The sequence below is a fragment of the Ischnura elegans genome, chromosome 11 (genome assembly GCF_921293095.1).
Source record: "Ischnura elegans chromosome 11, ioIscEleg1.1, whole genome shotgun sequence".
Classification (NCBI taxonomy): domain Eukaryota; kingdom Metazoa; phylum Arthropoda; class Insecta; order Odonata; family Coenagrionidae; genus Ischnura; species Ischnura elegans.
In genome coordinates, this window is record NC_060256.1 from 50,692,790 (window position 1) to 50,711,199 (window position 18,410).

Consider the following 18,410-nt stretch of genomic DNA (forward strand, 5'->3'; position numbering starts at 1 on the left):
ACCTGGCGCTCCTCGTCCCTCTATTGACGAGCCCGTAAATCGTCTGCTGGTGACTCGCACAGGGGCACCACACTCTTCATGATAATGGAAAGCAATCTAAAAATAACAGAAAATATGCGTGAATAATAACCGATTTTTTTATTTACGTAAATTATGAAAATTACAAGATATTAACCCTTTTAGTGCCAGCCTATTTTTCCCGGTATTCTTAAGAATGCCAGAGCTTTTTTTTTTTTGGCTAATTTGTAGGCTTGCGCTTAAAAATTTACATAAAGACTAATATGCATTTTCAGAAACTGTTTTTTTTTAATTTCCACCCAAAGCATTCGGGTTTGTTAAAGCATGTCAGATTCTAAAAATAGTTACCAAATCTACATGAAACACGATAAATAAAAGGTGAGGGTATAAAAAAACCTGGCCGATAGATCGGCCCTTGGCACTCTTCGCACATACCCCACGGGCCGATGGATCGGCACCCTGGCACTATAAGGGTTAAAGTGAATGTTTGAATTATTCGTGTTTCCCGATTTTCCATATGGCTCCTCCCCATCATTAGCCCTCCGAATAGTCGGGAGTGTGTTGTACTTTGTGTTTCTATTTACCGTAAATCCATACAGCTGATCATGTGTGTTTGCAGGACCTTGTGCTGGATGCTCTCCTTCAGTGCGGTCGGCGTGAGCCCACTGGCGTGGCTCGGTGCATTGCCCTTTCAGGGCTTGGCATATTCCTGCAGGGGCAGCTGGCCTCCTCCTCAGGGCCCCATCCTCTCGGCTCGTATCTGCACGGCCCACACCCCAGGGTCAAGGAGGTCACCAACGTCCTGCTCCTGGCCCTCGGGGTTGAGTATCAAGCCAATTGATGGATGTGTTTTGAGTATAAACAAGAATTGGGTTTTGTTCTTCACCTCTCATTTCAAGTGTTAACTTGTTCATGGAGTGTAGGTATTGGTTTTTTTTATTTATAAAAAAAAAACATGTTGCCAATGCTATAGAAATTTTATTTTTCTATCTATGAGGGTGGAATCAAAATGTGTTTAAATTTAGTTTTATAAACAATGTGCTAGGTTATAATCATGTCTCACAGAATGTAAGAGTGTATCAATAATTAAACAAAAACATTCATAGCAGTAAGTTCCCAGAAAAGAATTTAAAATTTTGTCATAAAATTGTCAAAATTCTAAGTTATTGTTTGTTAATCTTCTTGTAAAATTGCCTTTTGCTTACTTATTTCTTCACTTTAAATTACTTTGAGGCATGGTTATAACTTGTGCATTGTTTTTATACCTAAGTTGTATCACATTTTCATTCAAGCCTTGAAAATAGAAAATTAAATTTTCCAAAATTTTGGTCACATATCTATTTTCATTTAATTGAAAAAATAGGCAACTATACTCCTGTTGATATCAGTGATATTTTCATAGCCACTCACAGCTGTTACTTCAGCTTTTCTTTGCAAGTGACAATGAGAGGACTCAAAATGAAAGAGGCAAATGTGATTGGCAAATGTTGAAAGTACAATAATATGGCAATTTATTTACCCTGACAATCAAGCCAATTACTTGTGTGAATAAATAGCACTGTGAATGAATTTTCTGTTATGAGTACCTTTTTCAGTCCATCATTTTCATGTTTTTATTACTAGTTTCTGAGACAGTTTTTCTTCTTCTTCATTTACAGTTCAACAGCAACATGGTGAGCCAAGTGGCTTCGGACATTCTTTTGATGCTTTGTGATCATGCCGACAAGTTGATGGAAAGTTTTCCTGATATTCCCCCAAGAATTGTTGAGGTAAGCGTAGTTTTGTGTGCTGTCTTTTTATTCATTTAGCATGAAATGGCTCCATGATAGAAATGTATTTCAATGCGTTTGCTGGGATATCATCCATCCATTGAAAAGACACCCAACATCTGTTCCATGTGATGGAAAAATGAAAATTTTCTTTATTTTGCTGTTGTTGCCATTTATAAAATGAGAAATTAGAATGTTTAAACTTGGAGTGTCTACTATATCGATGGCAACTATGTGGTTTGAACAAAGTTCTGTGTCAGGCTTAGTGGCTGCATGTTAAATTGTCAGCCATTTGCAACTAAGCCTTTTGCTCATGATTAGAGCAGTTTGGTCGGCATACAATGCACTCATGCAGTGTCTCTGATTACTGGTATCACCTCAGATTTGCAACAAAAATTGCAAATCAAAAATTAGACGAGCGTGCTGCGCCCGCTCCCAGCGGGCTTCCCCCGCTCTTTTCAATGCAGGTCCACAGATGGATAGGCACGTTTCTAATTTTAAAATGTAGAAAAAAAAGGCAGGGTCTTATGTATAAATTTAATTGGAATGTTCATGTACAAATTGAGGTCAGAGGGCTTCTTTAAGCACAACATTGGAAGTAATTACACCATCCTCAGTGAAACGCACATGATGATTCATACTCATGTATCAACAGGAGACCTGAATGTGGAATCAGCTGCATTTTGATAAAAGTTATTTAAAGAATGCAAGATATTGTTGCAAATGAACAAATGTATCAGTTTGTGCGCCGTTAAAATCGGGAATATTTACCGGTTTTTGTTTTTTTGCTTTTTTTTAATTATTTAAAAACCAATTTTAGGAAACAATAGCAATATTTAGGAAATAAGATATGCCGTCGCATGTTCTCTGATCAATTCTGTGCATTTTGGTACCTCATTTGTAGAGTTTGGTTGCGCATAAGTTGAGAAAGAGGTATCTATACAGTAGAAATAATATAGAAGATTGGCACCATGATAATGGGACTGATTCCAATTGTTTGATTGCCAGGCAGTGGTGGACTATTCATTGGTAGGGATTCTGATAAGTGGTGAATAAACTTGAGGGGAAGAGGCGTAAAATTCTCAAATTTCAGGCTCTGGCAGTGAAAAACATATTTAGGCATTTTATTTGGGATTTGGGGTTATCAGATTGGTGTGGTGGCTGGAATTTTGGCTCTCTACCCTGTGGATCTAGGTTCATATCCCAGTGATGGTGGATATTTATCATAGAATGTATGTTCCCCACTTGAGTTCTTTGTGGAGGGCACTTCAAGCTCAGCACTGTTTGTCAGATGGGATGTTATACAGGGGTCCCCTTGGTGCCTTTTGTTAAGAGCAGGCTAATCTTCACCCAGCCTTATTTGTTGGTGCCTCCTCCAAATGCCACCATACCTGGGCACTAATATTCATAATAGAACAAAGCATAAACAAAGTATTGTCCCTCAAATAATTTAATGCTGTCTTAACTAGTTTCAACGGCTTATCATCATTATCAGAGAGGATGTTTGTCTTGGTAGTATTAAATTACTTGTGGAACAGTACTTTTTGATTTGTTCTACAATGAATATTACTTCATTCCACCAAGTAACGCTGAAATTTGACTCGGCAGCAATGTCAGAGCATGTCTTGTTTGGAATAGCAAGAATGTGATTGCTCAATGGAACGTGCTGCTCAAAGAGTGTTCTTCTGAGAGAGATCTGTTGGTTGCAGGTGTTGGTGGTGACACTGGAGGATCTGTCGTGCAGTTATGGCGTGGTGGATGATGAGCTGAGGCGCCTCATGACATCGCTGCTGTTCTGCATGGGGGAGTGGTGCATGCACCTCCCCCTCGCCTGCCTCCTCGCACCACCCCCCTCCCTCATGGCTGGACCGCCCACCTCACTCTCATCGCCTATGGCGCCATCTCTGCTCCTCATCATATTCCAGGTGGGTGCAGCCAAGTCCCATGTATTTAGGATTGTGTATTTCCGGTTTCTGTGCCAGAGAATGTTACACCAAAATGAAGCCAGTAATTCAACCATATGCATGTGAAATTTATGAAGTTTTTTCATCTTAATCATAGAAAATCCCTCATGGTGTAACTTTGTGGAAGGTTTTTATTTGTGTGGGGTATTACATATAATTGCTTTAATGAATATTAAGAAAGAAAGTCTCAAATTACATATCTATAACAAATTATGAAAATCAAAAAAAGAAACATTATCATTCTCTTAGTCCAGTGGAGTACGATATTTTTAGTGAGTCCATCTTTAGCCAGCGCAAACAAACTGGATGTTTTACCCAAGTAATAGTATACCTCTTATAATTGTCAGTATGAAAAACATGGTGTACCTGAATCTAAGCCGCAAGCAGACATCATTTGGCCTTGACACTTATTGACTGCCATTGCGAATGCCTCTCTTATTGGAAAATGAACCCATTTGAATTCTATTGGCACATCTGTCGGAATAATAGGGATTTGTGGTAGTAATACATGTTCTCCTTAGGACTTTCCATTCAAAATTTTCGACAATGCTTTTCATCAATTTTTTAAATGACTTATCACATGCCAATGTACAGCCGAGATGGGTTCAAATTACGAAGCATATTTTACTGGAGTTCCAACCTTGTTGTAAACAGTGTGATAGCATGCCTGGCAAATCCAATATGTTCCAAAACTCAGGTGGATAATTTAAAGTTTCGCTGGTATTGAAAACTCTATCAATAGAAGAGATGTCAATTTACATAAACAATACTGATGGTCGTCTAAGGGACAGTAAGCCGAAAACACTAAAATTTCGGCATTTTGATGTATTGTTTTTCAAATTTCAGTGTAAATCACGTGGAAAACGAAAACAGATTTTAAGAATAAAAATGTTCATTTATTTATCTTGAAAATGGTATATGTCTCAACAAAATGTGAACATTATTACTAATTTAAATATGCAAAAGAAAAAAGATCTGCGGGCATTAATAACGAACTTTACATGTATCTCTAATGGAAATGATTCAGGACCCAATCCAGAGCCTCATGGGCCCTGCTGGAGAATGAAAATTAGGTTACATCCTATTCTCAGACCTACTGAATACAGTGCAACCTCGATATAACGACACCCCACGGTGCACTAATAAACACTCGCTATAGCGAATTGTCGCTTTACCGGATGTGGAGCAAATAATAGCCAATATACCTGTTGTGAACAGATATTCAGGAACAGGAGTGGTGCGGCGACAGATAAACATCTATCTGATAAACGTAAGCATAAATCCAGACGAAAGGCGATTTTTTTTTGCATCACTAAATTTCCTTACTCAAATTACGACTAACTATTCAAACAATTTATAAGCGCTGCACAGAATAAAAATGATGCAAAGCATTGTTTCGTCAATCATTATATTTATCGAATGACAGTTTACCACATAAATTTGAGACTGAGCACTCCATTAACTTCATTTCTAACAGATCGCTAGCAATTACAGAGGTTAAGGAGTCTTGATGAAAGTCTTCCGGCGGTGAAACCCTCGCTATGACGAGAGCCAACACCGAAAGGATCTCGTAAAAACGAATTTTTTAACACGCTTATTATAGGGTCAATTGACGGTGCATCGGCTATCTCTCGTTATAGCGGAATTGTCGCTATAGCCCGTACTCGCTTTAACGAGGTTCCACTGTATACAGACAAAATTTCATAGGAATCGGTCCGGCCGTTTCGGATTAGTTTGGCTCGAGAATTTTATATACAGTGCAACCTCGATATAACGACACCCCAGGGTGCACTAATAAACACTCGCTATAGCGAATTGTCGCTTTACCGGAGGTGGAGCAAATAATAGCCAATATACCTGTTGCGAACAGATATACAGGAACAGGAGTGGTGCGGCGACAGATAAACATCTATCCGATAAACGTAAGCATAAATCCAGACGAAAGGCGATGTTTTTTTGCATCACCAAATCTCCTTACTCAAATAACGACTAACTATTCAAACAATTTATAAGCGCCGCACTGAATAAAAATCATGCAAAGCATTGTTTCGTCAATCATTATATTTATCGAACGACAGTTTACCACATAAATTTGAGACTGAGCACTCCATTAACTTCATTTCTAACAGATCGCTAGCAATTACAGAGGTTAAGGAGTCTTGATGAAAGTCTTACGGCGGTGAAACCCTCGCTATGGCGAGAGCCAGCACCAAAAGGGTCTCGTAAAAACGAATTTTTTAACACGCCTATCATAGGGTCAATTGACGGTGCATCGGCTATCTCTCGTAATAGCGGGGGTGTCGCTATAGCCCGTACTCGCTTTAACGAGGTTCCACTGTATTAGACTCGCTTTTGGTCGCTGGGGGGGCTCTGCCCTCCCACACAAGGCCTGCGGCCAGTTATGTTCACGATGAAAGGTCTTACAATTTTTGTGTGCCATTTTTACTTAAGGATCGTTTACTTTTCAATTGGCTAGATTAGATATAGGTAATATTTCCGCGTTCAAGTAGAACGAGCGCATGGTACATAGGTTACGATGTGAAAATAAATGTTTGTAGAAGAGCAGCGTTTTTCTGAGGGACTAAAAAAAATAAAATAAATTTCTAATGAAAATCTATGAAACATTGTGATTTTAATTCACATTGTATTGTTTTTCAATGTAGAGCTCATTTTCTTGATTTTAAATGTGAAAAGAGTTCAGGAAGGCGATCCTACAAGAACTGCCAATAGTGATTGTAATTATGACGATGTTTCCACAGATTGCAATTCCCCAACTGCTATTATTTACTTTCCACGTTAGCACGTTTTCCTGGTTAGTACGTTCATTTTTTGTGGTCCCTTCAGAAACGTACTAAACAAGTTCTACGGTATATAGATGTACAAGTATAGATTTCCTGTTTTTCCTAATATATGATTGTTGCTCTTCTGCAGGTATTGGATGCGATTGTTGCGGGAGACATGAGCATGAAGCGTGTGACTGAGAACGAGGAGACTTGGGTGAAGAGGAGGAGGAGGGGTCATTGGCCCAAGGGACTTTTTGAAGACTGTGAAATTGATGTGTTTGTGCCTGACTTGGTCCTTGATAATCTCCGCGTTGGGGGTGCCATGAGTCCTGTTGGCACGCCAGCCAAGAAAGTTCACAGCATGTCACCTACAACCAGTTCTCCTGATAGTGGCGAGGGTCCAACCCCATCAAGCAATTCAGACCTTGGAAATCGTGTGAAGCTTGCTGCCAAAATGGTTGGTACCAAACTTATTGCTCCACTTATGATTAATGTTGATAACCATTCTGTCAAGTTTTTTTCAGTCTTGTTTTAGGAGAAACAGTTAGGTAATGATTCAGAGAACAATTGGCTGATTTTAATTAAAGTTATTTAATTAAGGCTATTTGGAAATGTTTTAAGTGGGTAGTCTGTAGAATATGCAGTTTGTTGTCAATGTTGTGACTATGAATGTGAGCATTGCTGAACCAAGCTGAACTCATTATAGCTGTTTGCATAAATGTTGTGCCTCTAGTTACGATTAGACATGCCTTACATATGTCCTTCGTTACAAAAGATTTCTTCGATATTGTGTAGGTGAGGGCTCACCTGGTGAATCATGTGGGCCACTTCCCCATGTCGGCCGATGGAGCTGCCCGCCTCCCCTCTCTTGTAGTGGAGCACGATGATGTCCCGGGGCTACCATCCGACGAGCTGAGCGCACAGGTTTTCTCAGCACCTAATGTTCAAGTAAGTACTCGGTCTCTTTATATTGGGAATGAGGTTTGTGTGGTGGCTAGAGTGCTGTCTTCCCATCCTGTGGGTCTGGGTTCAAATCTTGGTGGTGGCAGAGATTGCGCGAGTGCTGAGTGGACTTGAGGTACCGCACTATGCACATCTGATGAGATCTTAACCTGTGGTCCCCTTGGCTCCTTCATTAAGGGCAGGCTAATGTGGATGCCAGCTTTCTTTCCACTCAAATGAATTCAGCAATGTTGATAAAGGGATTCATGCCTTGGACATGAGTTTAGGCATGTATTAGCCCTGGGAAATTTTTTCTCACATGAAGAGTCTATTGCTATAATACCGAAACCAAAAATTATAAGTTTGATAATGGAGATAAAATATCAGTGGGTTCATTTGGTCCAGTGAATTATGCCATTTATTCCGTGAGTCACCACACAAAATGTTTTGTTCACATCTGCATTGATTTAGAATAGAATAGAATAGGAAATGAAATTTATTATTTGGGTACTGGTGTGTCCCTTAAGAAAATACATAATTATAAATGTAATAGAGTCAAAAATATTACAAACAATGTGAAGATTTACATTTAACATCGATGTCACTGAATGCGACTTAATATATGTATGATGAAATAGAACAAAAGAAAATGATGCCTGAATAATAATTTTAAAAATGTATGAATACTCATAAAAACATCTGATGTTGTTAAATTTAGCACAATATTCAGCTAGCTTACAATATTCAATTCTCATGTAGCAATATTTAATTGTATTTCTTTTTGAATTGACTCGCACTTTTAGATTTTTTTTACATCGTCTGACAATTTGTTCCATACTTCGCGAGAGGTGACATTGAAAGACATAGCATATACAGATGTTCATTAATGTGGTATGTAGTTCCTCCATGTGGCATGTTGGATGCTTATTAGTTTTAGCGTTATATTTTACATTTTGGTAAAAATATGTGGGAAGTTCTGTTGTTGTTAACTAGTATATAAATGTTGCCTCATAAAGAGAGCACCTTTTGATTTATGGTCTGGGCAACACTGAATGATTTCCCTGCTGGTTAGCAGGGTGTTGTTTTTATCCTTGGGCCATCTGTGAGTTTGTATGCACTGTAATCGTGCACGAGAAGAAGATTCAAGCCTGCACGTTGGGCTATCTTGCAATGAGTGGGCGTGGCAACGAATCACAAACTTGACTGATTATTTTAAATTTTGTAAAATCAGGTTTGTTGTGTGGAAGGGGCTGGAAAAAATGATATAACCCAGAAGGTGGGATATGTCTAATGCAGTGGCATAACTAGGAATATGCTTGGGGGGGCGGAGGGTGGAAGTACCTGGTGGGTGACCTCCCCCCTGCAGACAACGGGGACTCCTGGAAAATATTTGAAAAATTACATGCCTGGAAATGAATTTTACATCATTTTTTCACTTAAAATTTAACTTTAAGTAGATGCAATTACTGTATACCAAAACTAGACAATTTTTAAAAATAATTTTATTTATTTCTCTGAGGCTTTGGGGGGATGTATCCCCTCATCACGCCACTGCATGCATTCTGATTGTTAAAGACTCGGATGGATTTAAAGCCCTGTGTGCACAATGGTCATTGCTCTCCAGCACATTTCATCACAACCTTGGTGTCGTGTAAGTTTTTAATTAATTTTTGTGAAACTCTAAAAATTGGTATCTTTTCTTTAACTTTCAAGTGTAACAAAAGGTATGTACCAATATTTTGAAAAGAATGCAAGAGAGCTGGGTTGAGTGGCAGAAGTGAAATCTCTTGGAATAACAAGTGGAATAAACAAACAAAAAGTTTATTTTCCAATCTGGTGGTTTCACTGAATTGGTACATTCTTTTTATGGATTCCGTTTATCTCCCTCTTTTACTTAGTTGTTCGTCATGAGCGGGACATCTCAGTTGATGTCCCTCGTTGAACTGGAGGCTCTGGACCAGCTGAGGAATGACGAGTTGCTGCCAGGGACATCGGATGTGCGAGTACTGTTGCGTGGGATTGGGGGAAAGGCATGCTGGGATGTTTCGATCCTGCATTGCGCTGCATCTGACTCACCCTATCAGGGAGAGGAGCAGAGGGAGCCTTCATGGTGTAGTGATCAGGAGGGCAAGGATATTTCAGGAAGCCTTGATGGAGGTATGTGAGTTAAAGGGCTCTAGACTTAACTTCACCATTCAAATAATCGCTTATGGTATAAATCCATGCAAAATGTATTGAAATAGTCCATAGCCAGTTAACTAAAATATATTTATTTATTTAAATTAAGTTCATGGTGAAACAAAACACAGTACTATTCCACAAACTTTTATTTTAACAGTCTACTAGTTTCGACGTTTTCACCGTCATTATCAAGACTAGCTGATACAAGGTGACATTATCAAGACTAACTGATACTAACTGACAAAGATAATGACGGTGTAAACGTCGAAACTAGTAGATTGTTAAAATAAAAGTTTGTGGAATAGTACTGTGTTTTGTTTCACCATGAATATTTCATGGTTCCACCAAGTAACGCCCAAATCAGTTGATTTTATTAAATTAAGTTATTTTTCTTTCTCGTGACCTCAATTATTAACGTTGTTTAGCATCAATGAGTTTAGGTCTTTAAGATTGAAATGCAAAATATTTTGGCATTTGGCAATTTTTTATTTTTCTTTCTCTTGACCTCAATTATTAACGTTGATTAGCATCAATGAGTTTAGGTCTTTAAGATTGAAATGCAAAATATTTTGGCAAATTTTTTGGTATATTTTTATACCTTCTTCAGGACTTTTTTCAATGAACATGATTAGTTTATAAAACAAATAATGACCATGAAATGAAGTGGGGTTCCAATATGAAGCTCTCCACATCGCTCTGAAATATATCTTTTCTTAATTACTCAAGCAAATATAAGCTTAGCATGTAGCTTCCGAGTATCTATGGCTCCTCTCCTAATTTGTATAAAAGGTACATAACGCTTTATGCCAGGATATTTCAGGAAGCCTGGGTGGAGATATGAATGCACATTAAGGGGCTCTAGACTCAACTCACCATTCAAATTACTATGGTATAAATCATGTTTAATTTATTTTAAACGAGTCATATTGATTGCAAAAGAGGCCTGAAGAAGGTATAAAAATATGTATACAGAAATGGTGGACAGAAAATTTTGCTTCTAATTCTTAAAGAACTACACTCCATAACACTAATAAGCTTTTATTTATTTAATACATATTGTTACAAGTAGGCTATTATTTGGTGTTGAAATGAAAAATATAATAAATGAAGTGCCAGTTTACGCAGAATTTATTATATTTTAATTTATTTTAATTGATATTTAACTATGTAGCTTAGTAACCATTTACAACTCTTTTAATCTAAGGTGTGTGTCAAAATTCTAAGTTTTTTTCTGTAAAATTACTGTTGTATTACTTCTTGTTTGTGAAATTTGTTTTTTAATTTTATTTCTTAAATTATTTTACCTCTCAAAATTGTTGTGAGGCATGATTGCAGCCTTCTTAAAAAAATTTATATCGCTAAATTTTCAACATTCTTTCAAGCCTTTCAAATGGAACAATGAAGTTCCAAAACGGTGGCTTTAGATGATTTTTTAAATAAAAAAATAAAATGCCTATACTTCAAGAAATAATAGTCTACAAAGATGTTTTGAGGAGATAACACATTCTATTAAATATTCAAGAAAAATTAGGTATTTATTATTTAACCTCAATAATCTCAATAGTAGGAGTAGAAGGAAGCTTTGCTATTTCCACATGGTACTTTATTGAGATCGACCATGGTTTCCTTGCAGCGTAACATTGTCAAGGTAAAGAATTATAGGTAAATTGACAAGTATGTATAGCAGAAGATTGGGTAGGGAAATTTCCGGGAGCTGTTGGTTAGGGGGAGGTAGGGGTTGGGTTTGGAGCTGGGTTAGGCGTCACTAAGGGTGGGGTGGGTGGAGGGTTGGATGAGTAAGTAGGAAAGTGGAGGAGGTGGGAGCGAGAAGGGTAAAGGTGGTCGTTAACGAGGTATGAGTCCCTGTGGCTCAAAATTTCCAGCTCTTCCAAGGCGTCTAATCTCCGTCCTTTCTTCTCAAAGTGAAGAATAGTTGGGGTGAAGTCACCGATATGCCCCATGTTGATAAGATGTTTTGCAAATTGTGAAAGATATTTCCCCTGTCTATGACACATCTGGTGCTCGGCAGCTCTGATGGAAAAACTTCTCCCTCTTTGGCCGATGTAATATAACAGTCAGTGCAATTATACTCCGCTCCGTTCCTCCTGGATTTCCCTGTCCTTTGGCGATCCAAGCATGCTCCTTAGTGTGTGGTGGATATAAAAGGGTGGCCTTATTTTCTCCTTGGGGAACACGCTACTATTAATTATATTAACCTCAATAATTAAAAAAAAACCCTTATGGATATGTAATCAAATAGCTTTGCATTGTTTTCTTTTTTCCAAGTTGCTACATTTCATGAAAATAACCTCCGCATTTCTTGACAGTTCCCCAGGAAGAAGGATAGCTCTAAGGGGGTTAAGATTTTTAGAAGACTTCTCTTTTCTCCCACTCTTATTAGCACTTTCTCATTACTTACTCGATCGATCCATTTTAGCTTCAAATGATGTATATGATAAAAATTGTCCTCATGACAGGTGACATGTATGGAGTGGGCAAGTTCCAAGGCTTGTCTTGTCGTGTTGCAGAGGAGTCCCAGCAGTCCCTCCCACCCTCATCCCGTCTCCCCATGGCTACGTTGAATGGAGTCGCTCCCCCACAGCACACCCTTCTTCGCCACCGCCCACCGGACACACTGCCCACGTGGAACAATGCAGCCGAGGACATGGACAACTTGGATGACGTTAGTATTTTGCTTTCAATTTACATGCCTGATTCGTCAAAAACTGCAAAGGGTGAACAGAGAGTGTTGCGCAGCTTTTACAAAAATTACCCTGAGAGTCATAGATACTGGGATGTTACATTGATTGAGCAGTTAAGAAAGATATCTATCATCTACATATACATACTTCCCTGCAAGCCGCCTAAAAGGTAGGGGGTGTGGTAGGGAGTGTTAGGCCACTAGCCAGAAAAGAGAGGTCTTTCAGAGCAAAGCAATCCAGAGAGCTTCCTATTTGCAAGTTCATAATCTAAAACAAATTTTATTAGAACAGTGTTACTATTCATTGAATGAATATTTTGAGAATGTAAATAAAAATGGAAGTGTATTATGTATCTCTGCAATCATCATCCTTATGTATGCATATTGTGACTATTTTCTTTTTATTTTCCTTATTACTGGAGAATAAATTATTATTGTTGTCAGCACCCCTCTTCATTTTTAGTTCCAGCAGAAAGGCTAAATTCAGAGAGGTATTTTGCTGAACTGTTAGGCAAAGGAATTCAATTTTCCCTGGAACAGTTAAGGACTATAAATACTAGGTGGGACTCAGTATTTATGTCCCCATTCCTTTTTTATTTTTCTTATTTTTGTTAGTGGCTGGTGTCCGAACACCCCCTACCACATACCTATTGAGGTGGCTTGCAGATTATTATGTGGACATAGATGTAAATTTGTTCTCACTTTCACACTGGGAGAATACTTAACATCGAAGCTCAAGTTAAAAATAGGAATAAATAAGATCCTGAGGGATGCAAAATGAATATTAATTGCCTAATCTCTCACCCATTCTAACAATTGCATTGCTGAAAAAGGACTACATTGATACTTATTAAAAATTCAAAAAAAATATATGCCAAAATATTGTTTCAATTTTTCAGAAATATGTAAATTATTACAAAATAAAAGTTGATTATTAAAGACCAAAGATTTTCACCAAATTCTTTTTGCTCTACTTTGTTAGCCTGAGGTGAGCTCTACCCAGACCAACCTTTGGGTTGAAACACTGAGTGAGTGATCCTGACTACTAATGTCTGATGTTTGTGTTTACAGTTGTTGCAGTATATAGGTTACACGAGCCCGGAGTGCCTGGACATGTTGGATGGTTCGCTCAACGTTCCTGCCCCACCACCTCCTCAGCTGGTGCCTGGTGCACAGGAAGACTCCATCTCGGCCCTTCTTGGACAGCGGCATGCGGAGCGGGAACACCTCAGGGAACATCTGGTGAACCAGTATGTTCATTATCTGTCATATGGAATCCTTATAAACTAGTGATGGGTCGATTCCAAAATTTTATCGATTCCGATCCCGATTCCGATTCTGACATTTCGATTCCGATTCTACCGATACCGATTCCATCGATTCTGATGCCATAGGCTCCAAGAAAAATATCATTTAATTCCAGGCAACAAGAAAACCACTTTTAAAAATATTTCTCTATGAAAGAGTCAGTTGACAAAAGCATCTTTCATATCATTACTATGTAATTAAAATATAATAGCTAAATTTCAAAACAGAACATACCTGAAAAGTGGTGTTACATGATAGGTATTACTTTAGAATATTGGCACTCATAATATGTCGACAATATATATATATCCAAACTACAAGGGAGAGCCCTGAGTACAGAAATTTTCATAGCTGTTATAAAGATTACCTACTACGTATATGAATCATGTAATATTTGGCCCTTTCAAATTCTCAAGCAGAAAAACCAATTATTCTACATGCTCAGCCAGCAGGTTTTGACGTCTCCATGTTACAGTATTACTGCCTGCATGAAATTGCCTTTTGCTACACATGTGTGTTATTGAGGCAGTACTTTCCCACCAAAATTGAAAGATTTCGGAGACTTTGGAATTTTCATTAAAAATTATATCAACGATTTTTTTGGATCTTGAATCTTCATGGAATTCAAGTGGATGAAGTGAACAACTATAAAACTAAACTTTAGTTTTGTAGAGCCAAAAAAATGCTATACTTCAAGTCATTAAATCAACATTAAAATCTATTACTTTTTTTAAGTTCAAGAAAGAAACTAAACGCTACAAATGAATATCACATCGGACGGACGCAGTAATAAAAAAGGCTAAAAGAGCCTTGTGGTGTGAAAACTCCCCCTTCCCCGCGGCTCACCTCGGCGAAGGTGGAAAGGGAAAAAGGGTATCGGTTGTTGCCTTTCATGGAAACAGTTCATTTTTCTCTCTCTTAAGCATGCTGACTTAATCTCTTCACTTTACTTCAATACCCGAGGCATATTTCTTACACGTGGGATGGTTCCGAAAAATATCCAATCCTTAGTATTTTCACTCGAGTAATGCGCTAAATGGTCTAGTCGATCTATACATAATCCTTTGTAACATCCTCAGTTTAGTGTTTTAAGTCAACGAAGACGATTATCCATGCTTTAAATGACAATTTTCAAGACTAATGTTTTTAAAAACTTGAAAAATCGGCCTCAGCTACCGAGCCTCAGAGTTCTGCGGCGTGTAGCTCAGCCTTGACGCGCGATTGAAAAATCGCTCTTATTTCCTTCGTCGCAAACTTTTTTTTCAAGATTTCTACTTAGTACTCTTTAGAAATCTCTACTTTATGTTGTGGTTCAAATTTTCCGAGTTATATTTTTCGTAAACGAAAGATAATGTCTACTTTACGTCAAATTTCACGTGAAAAACGGGTCGGCCATTTTGCGTCGTAAAACCAGACAGATGAGAGCCAAAATCTTCAAAAGTCATTGAAAGTACAGGCAAAGCACCAGATCTAAGGATTATTGCGTTTTTTATTCCACAAAACTCATACCAACGCAAAACCACTTGGATAAATTCAAAGATTTGTTGAGGAAAAACGATATCTCGCGTGGCATTGAAAAATTGGTCATGTTTGGGCCTCTGTATCTCACTAAAGGGTCGTATTTATGTAAAATGGCGTATATATCTGGTAATTATTTATGAGTATTTACGCTGAGTTTCAAGTCTCTATCCCCAAAAAGGTTATTTTGGACTTTATTCCAGCTTTTTCCAATTTCGGACCAGTGTGCGCCGGGTAGGAAGACGATCGGCCGCCGCCGCTGGCGTGAAGGTATTCGGCGCCCACGTCGACAACTATAGTATATTCGTCAAGCTGAAACTACCAGGCCAAGGCATTAGAATGACTTATCGGCTTTAAAAATTGCATTATTACATGAGTTTCAGGATAGCGCTTCCTGTCGGCAGATTGCTGGACCTACTAGCATCGAAAGCTCTGTAAACTTAACTACTCGACTCGACATTCGTAATGCTACTCGAAACGGTCGAGTCGAGTACCAACTACTCGATTGACTTGAATTTTCGAGTACTCGCCCATCCCTAGAAGATATGTGTTTTGTTATTACGATTACGTGGCGCAAAAATTCGAATTACTGTTGGAAACGCGGTCGTATATTTTGTTGTTTGAAGTACTACTGGAATCGGAATCGATTTTTCCCCTTGGCAAGTACTCGTTTTCGATTCCGGTTCTTGGCCGAGAATCGAGGAATCGAAGAATCGAGGAATCGAACCGACCCATCACTATTATAAACACTACCTTGAATTCTGGGTATCAGTATATATTTATTTAAGTAATTTTTTACGTACAGCCGTGATGCCAAGTTACAGTGAATTTTTTTTAACAATAACATGAATTAGACACAATACAATGACAATATTAAAACTAACAAAGAATTAACCAGTAGGAAAAGTAAAACATTCAATTGGCAGACAGATGGAACATATTATACTTTAATGAATTTTATACCTTATTTCACTTGATGGGTATAATGTGGTCGTATAATTACCTTTATGCTGTTTTTCTGTACATTTTAAAATGGTTCGTATGAGCTTGTCTCCCTTAATATGCATTACAACGTAGATTCTTATATTGTAGTGATCAGCAGACAAAATTTGGCCACCATGTTTTTGTAGGGTGTATGGCTGGTTCAGGTACCCTGCATTAAGCAGAGCCCGTTTAGTTCCAAAAACGGCAATATGTAGGGCTTGATGTGGCATATGTAGGGCTTGATTTGGCATATGTAGGTCGAGATCGGTTTATGTAGGGGCTGATGACGTATCCGGGGTTGGTTGGCCCTACAGGGTCACCTAAGAATACGGGCCTATGTCATACTATTTTTGCCGATAAGTGATGCAATCAAGGGATTTTAGGTTAGTCGGGGCTGATATGGACAAAACTGGAAAGCAATGTAAAACTATGGGAAGGACAATCATTGAAAAATAGGAGTGGAGTGTAATAGGATCCATAATTTCCGTGAAGCAGTAAAGAAGGCCTAACAGAGACATGACTTTCTTTTTTATGGAATTGCACAATCTGACGTATGTGCGAAGGCACAATCAAAATTGCGTCGTGTAAAGCGGTGAATTGCTAGAACACATGCGAGAATGCGTGGATGCGAGACGGCAAAATAGCCCCTGTTCTAATTTCGTTCATGCATTAGCGCAATTCCACGCCATTTTAGAAATTAATGCAGCTCTAACCTGTGCAATTCCGTGTCCCGTGTAAAACGGCCTTGAATACGCGGAAGAGTTCATGAATATCACAGTAAATTGAATGAAACTTCAAAGAGAATTTACCACGCATTTCTCTACTGAGAATTCACCGCACTGATCAAAATCTCTGAAACACTAACACAGAATGTTCGACTTACGTAAATTTTGACTTACACAGAGTCTGCCAGAATGCATCTCTTACGTAACTCGGAGGATGCCTGTATATTAGGGCGGATCGCAAAAATCGATTTTTTTCAAATCCATCTGGCCCAATGAAAAAAAGTTGTGGGACCGATCAAAAATAAGGCCTGAAAAATTTGAGACCTGTACGTGAACCCCTGACCCTCGCTCAAATGCAATTTAGGAGGGGAGGGTCAAAATTCGAAAAATATAATATTTTATGGTCATTCCCTATAGATTTTGCCGAGTTACTGCTCTTTTAGGGCAAAAATTTCGTGCATTTTGACGTATCTGCCACCGTTTAGCCACAAAATGCCTGATATAAATAGATGTTATCATGTAAATGAGAAGTTGCTTAAAGAAGACTGGAAATTCATGGATTATTGCGGGGTTATTCATTGAACCAAAAATAATCAGTGTGTTAAAGAGGTTGTCATAGGTATGAGGGTAATATATCCAAGATTCTTCTGCATAATTTTTATTTACCGCTTTGAGGAGATTTAAAAAAAAAACAATCATAAAATTGTTTATAAGAATGTGTGGAGATATAAGTGAGTGTGACATTGTGTCTTGTAGGAGGAGGGAAGTGGAGGGGGAGGAGAGTAGTCCACTGGGTAAGGGAGGAGGCGTGCATCGCCCCCACCCACCAAAGGCACTCTCTCCGTTCCAGCACTCTCGTCTTCTCTTCTCTCGTCTCGGCCTGGCGAGCTGGGACAGACGGCCCACCCTACACCTCCTCAACAAGGGCGAGAAGTTGCTCCGAGAGCTCAGGAATTTGGATTCACAGGTATGAAGGTGGATGAATGAATGAATCAAAGAAAGGCAATGTAGAATGAATAAATGCAAAGAAAGAATGAAAAATTAAGATGTGGAATATTAAACTAGCTTTCCTAGCAAGATGAAAAAAAATTGAAGAAAGAAAAACATGAAAAGAAATTTATGAAATGAATGACAGAGTGACTGCATTGATGTAAATTGAATAATGAATGAAGTTAATGGCTGAAGATGAAAAGTAACATTTTTAAAATTACTAACGACAATATTTAATAACTGACAAATTTAGCAATTCAAATGTTAATGTCATAATGTGAAATATCTAATAATGAATGCATAGTTTCCTTGTTATTTTCACGAAAATGTTAAATATTTAATGTTTCTTTCATTGAAAAGTGTATTGCAACTATGTGAATATAGATATTATAATACCTGGGGGTTAAATTTTAAAAGTTACCCAAAAGTAGATTTCTGAATAAAGAATACCGTATAAGCGTGTGTAAGAGGCGCACACGTGCAAGAGGCGCACCCTTATTTTGAGGAAGGAAGCTATAAAGAAAAAA

General features: G+C 38.2%; 1 protein-coding gene across 3 annotated transcripts in view; it reads left to right on the forward strand.

Annotated features, from left to right (window-relative positions):
- The window catches only part of LOC124167736 (probable Rho GTPase-activating protein CG5521), an 85,818-nt gene that overhangs the window by 51,374 nt on the left and 16,034 nt on the right, over positions 1-18,410 (forward strand). For all 3 annotated transcript variants that reach the window (XM_046545746.1, XM_046545749.1, XM_046545747.1), the window contains 9 exons: positions 638-838; positions 1,677-1,787; positions 3,497-3,712; positions 6,683-6,991; positions 7,330-7,482; positions 9,375-9,633; positions 12,135-12,340; positions 13,430-13,608; positions 17,650-17,860. In XM_046545746.1, coding sequence (XP_046401702.1) covers positions 638-838; positions 1,677-1,787; positions 3,497-3,712; positions 6,683-6,991; positions 7,330-7,482; positions 9,375-9,633; positions 12,135-12,340; positions 13,430-13,608; positions 17,650-17,860 — 1,845 coding nt within the window. The remainder of the gene's footprint in view (positions 1-637; positions 839-1,676; positions 1,788-3,496; positions 3,713-6,682; positions 6,992-7,329; positions 7,483-9,374; positions 9,634-12,134; positions 12,341-13,429; positions 13,609-17,649; positions 17,861-18,410) is intronic.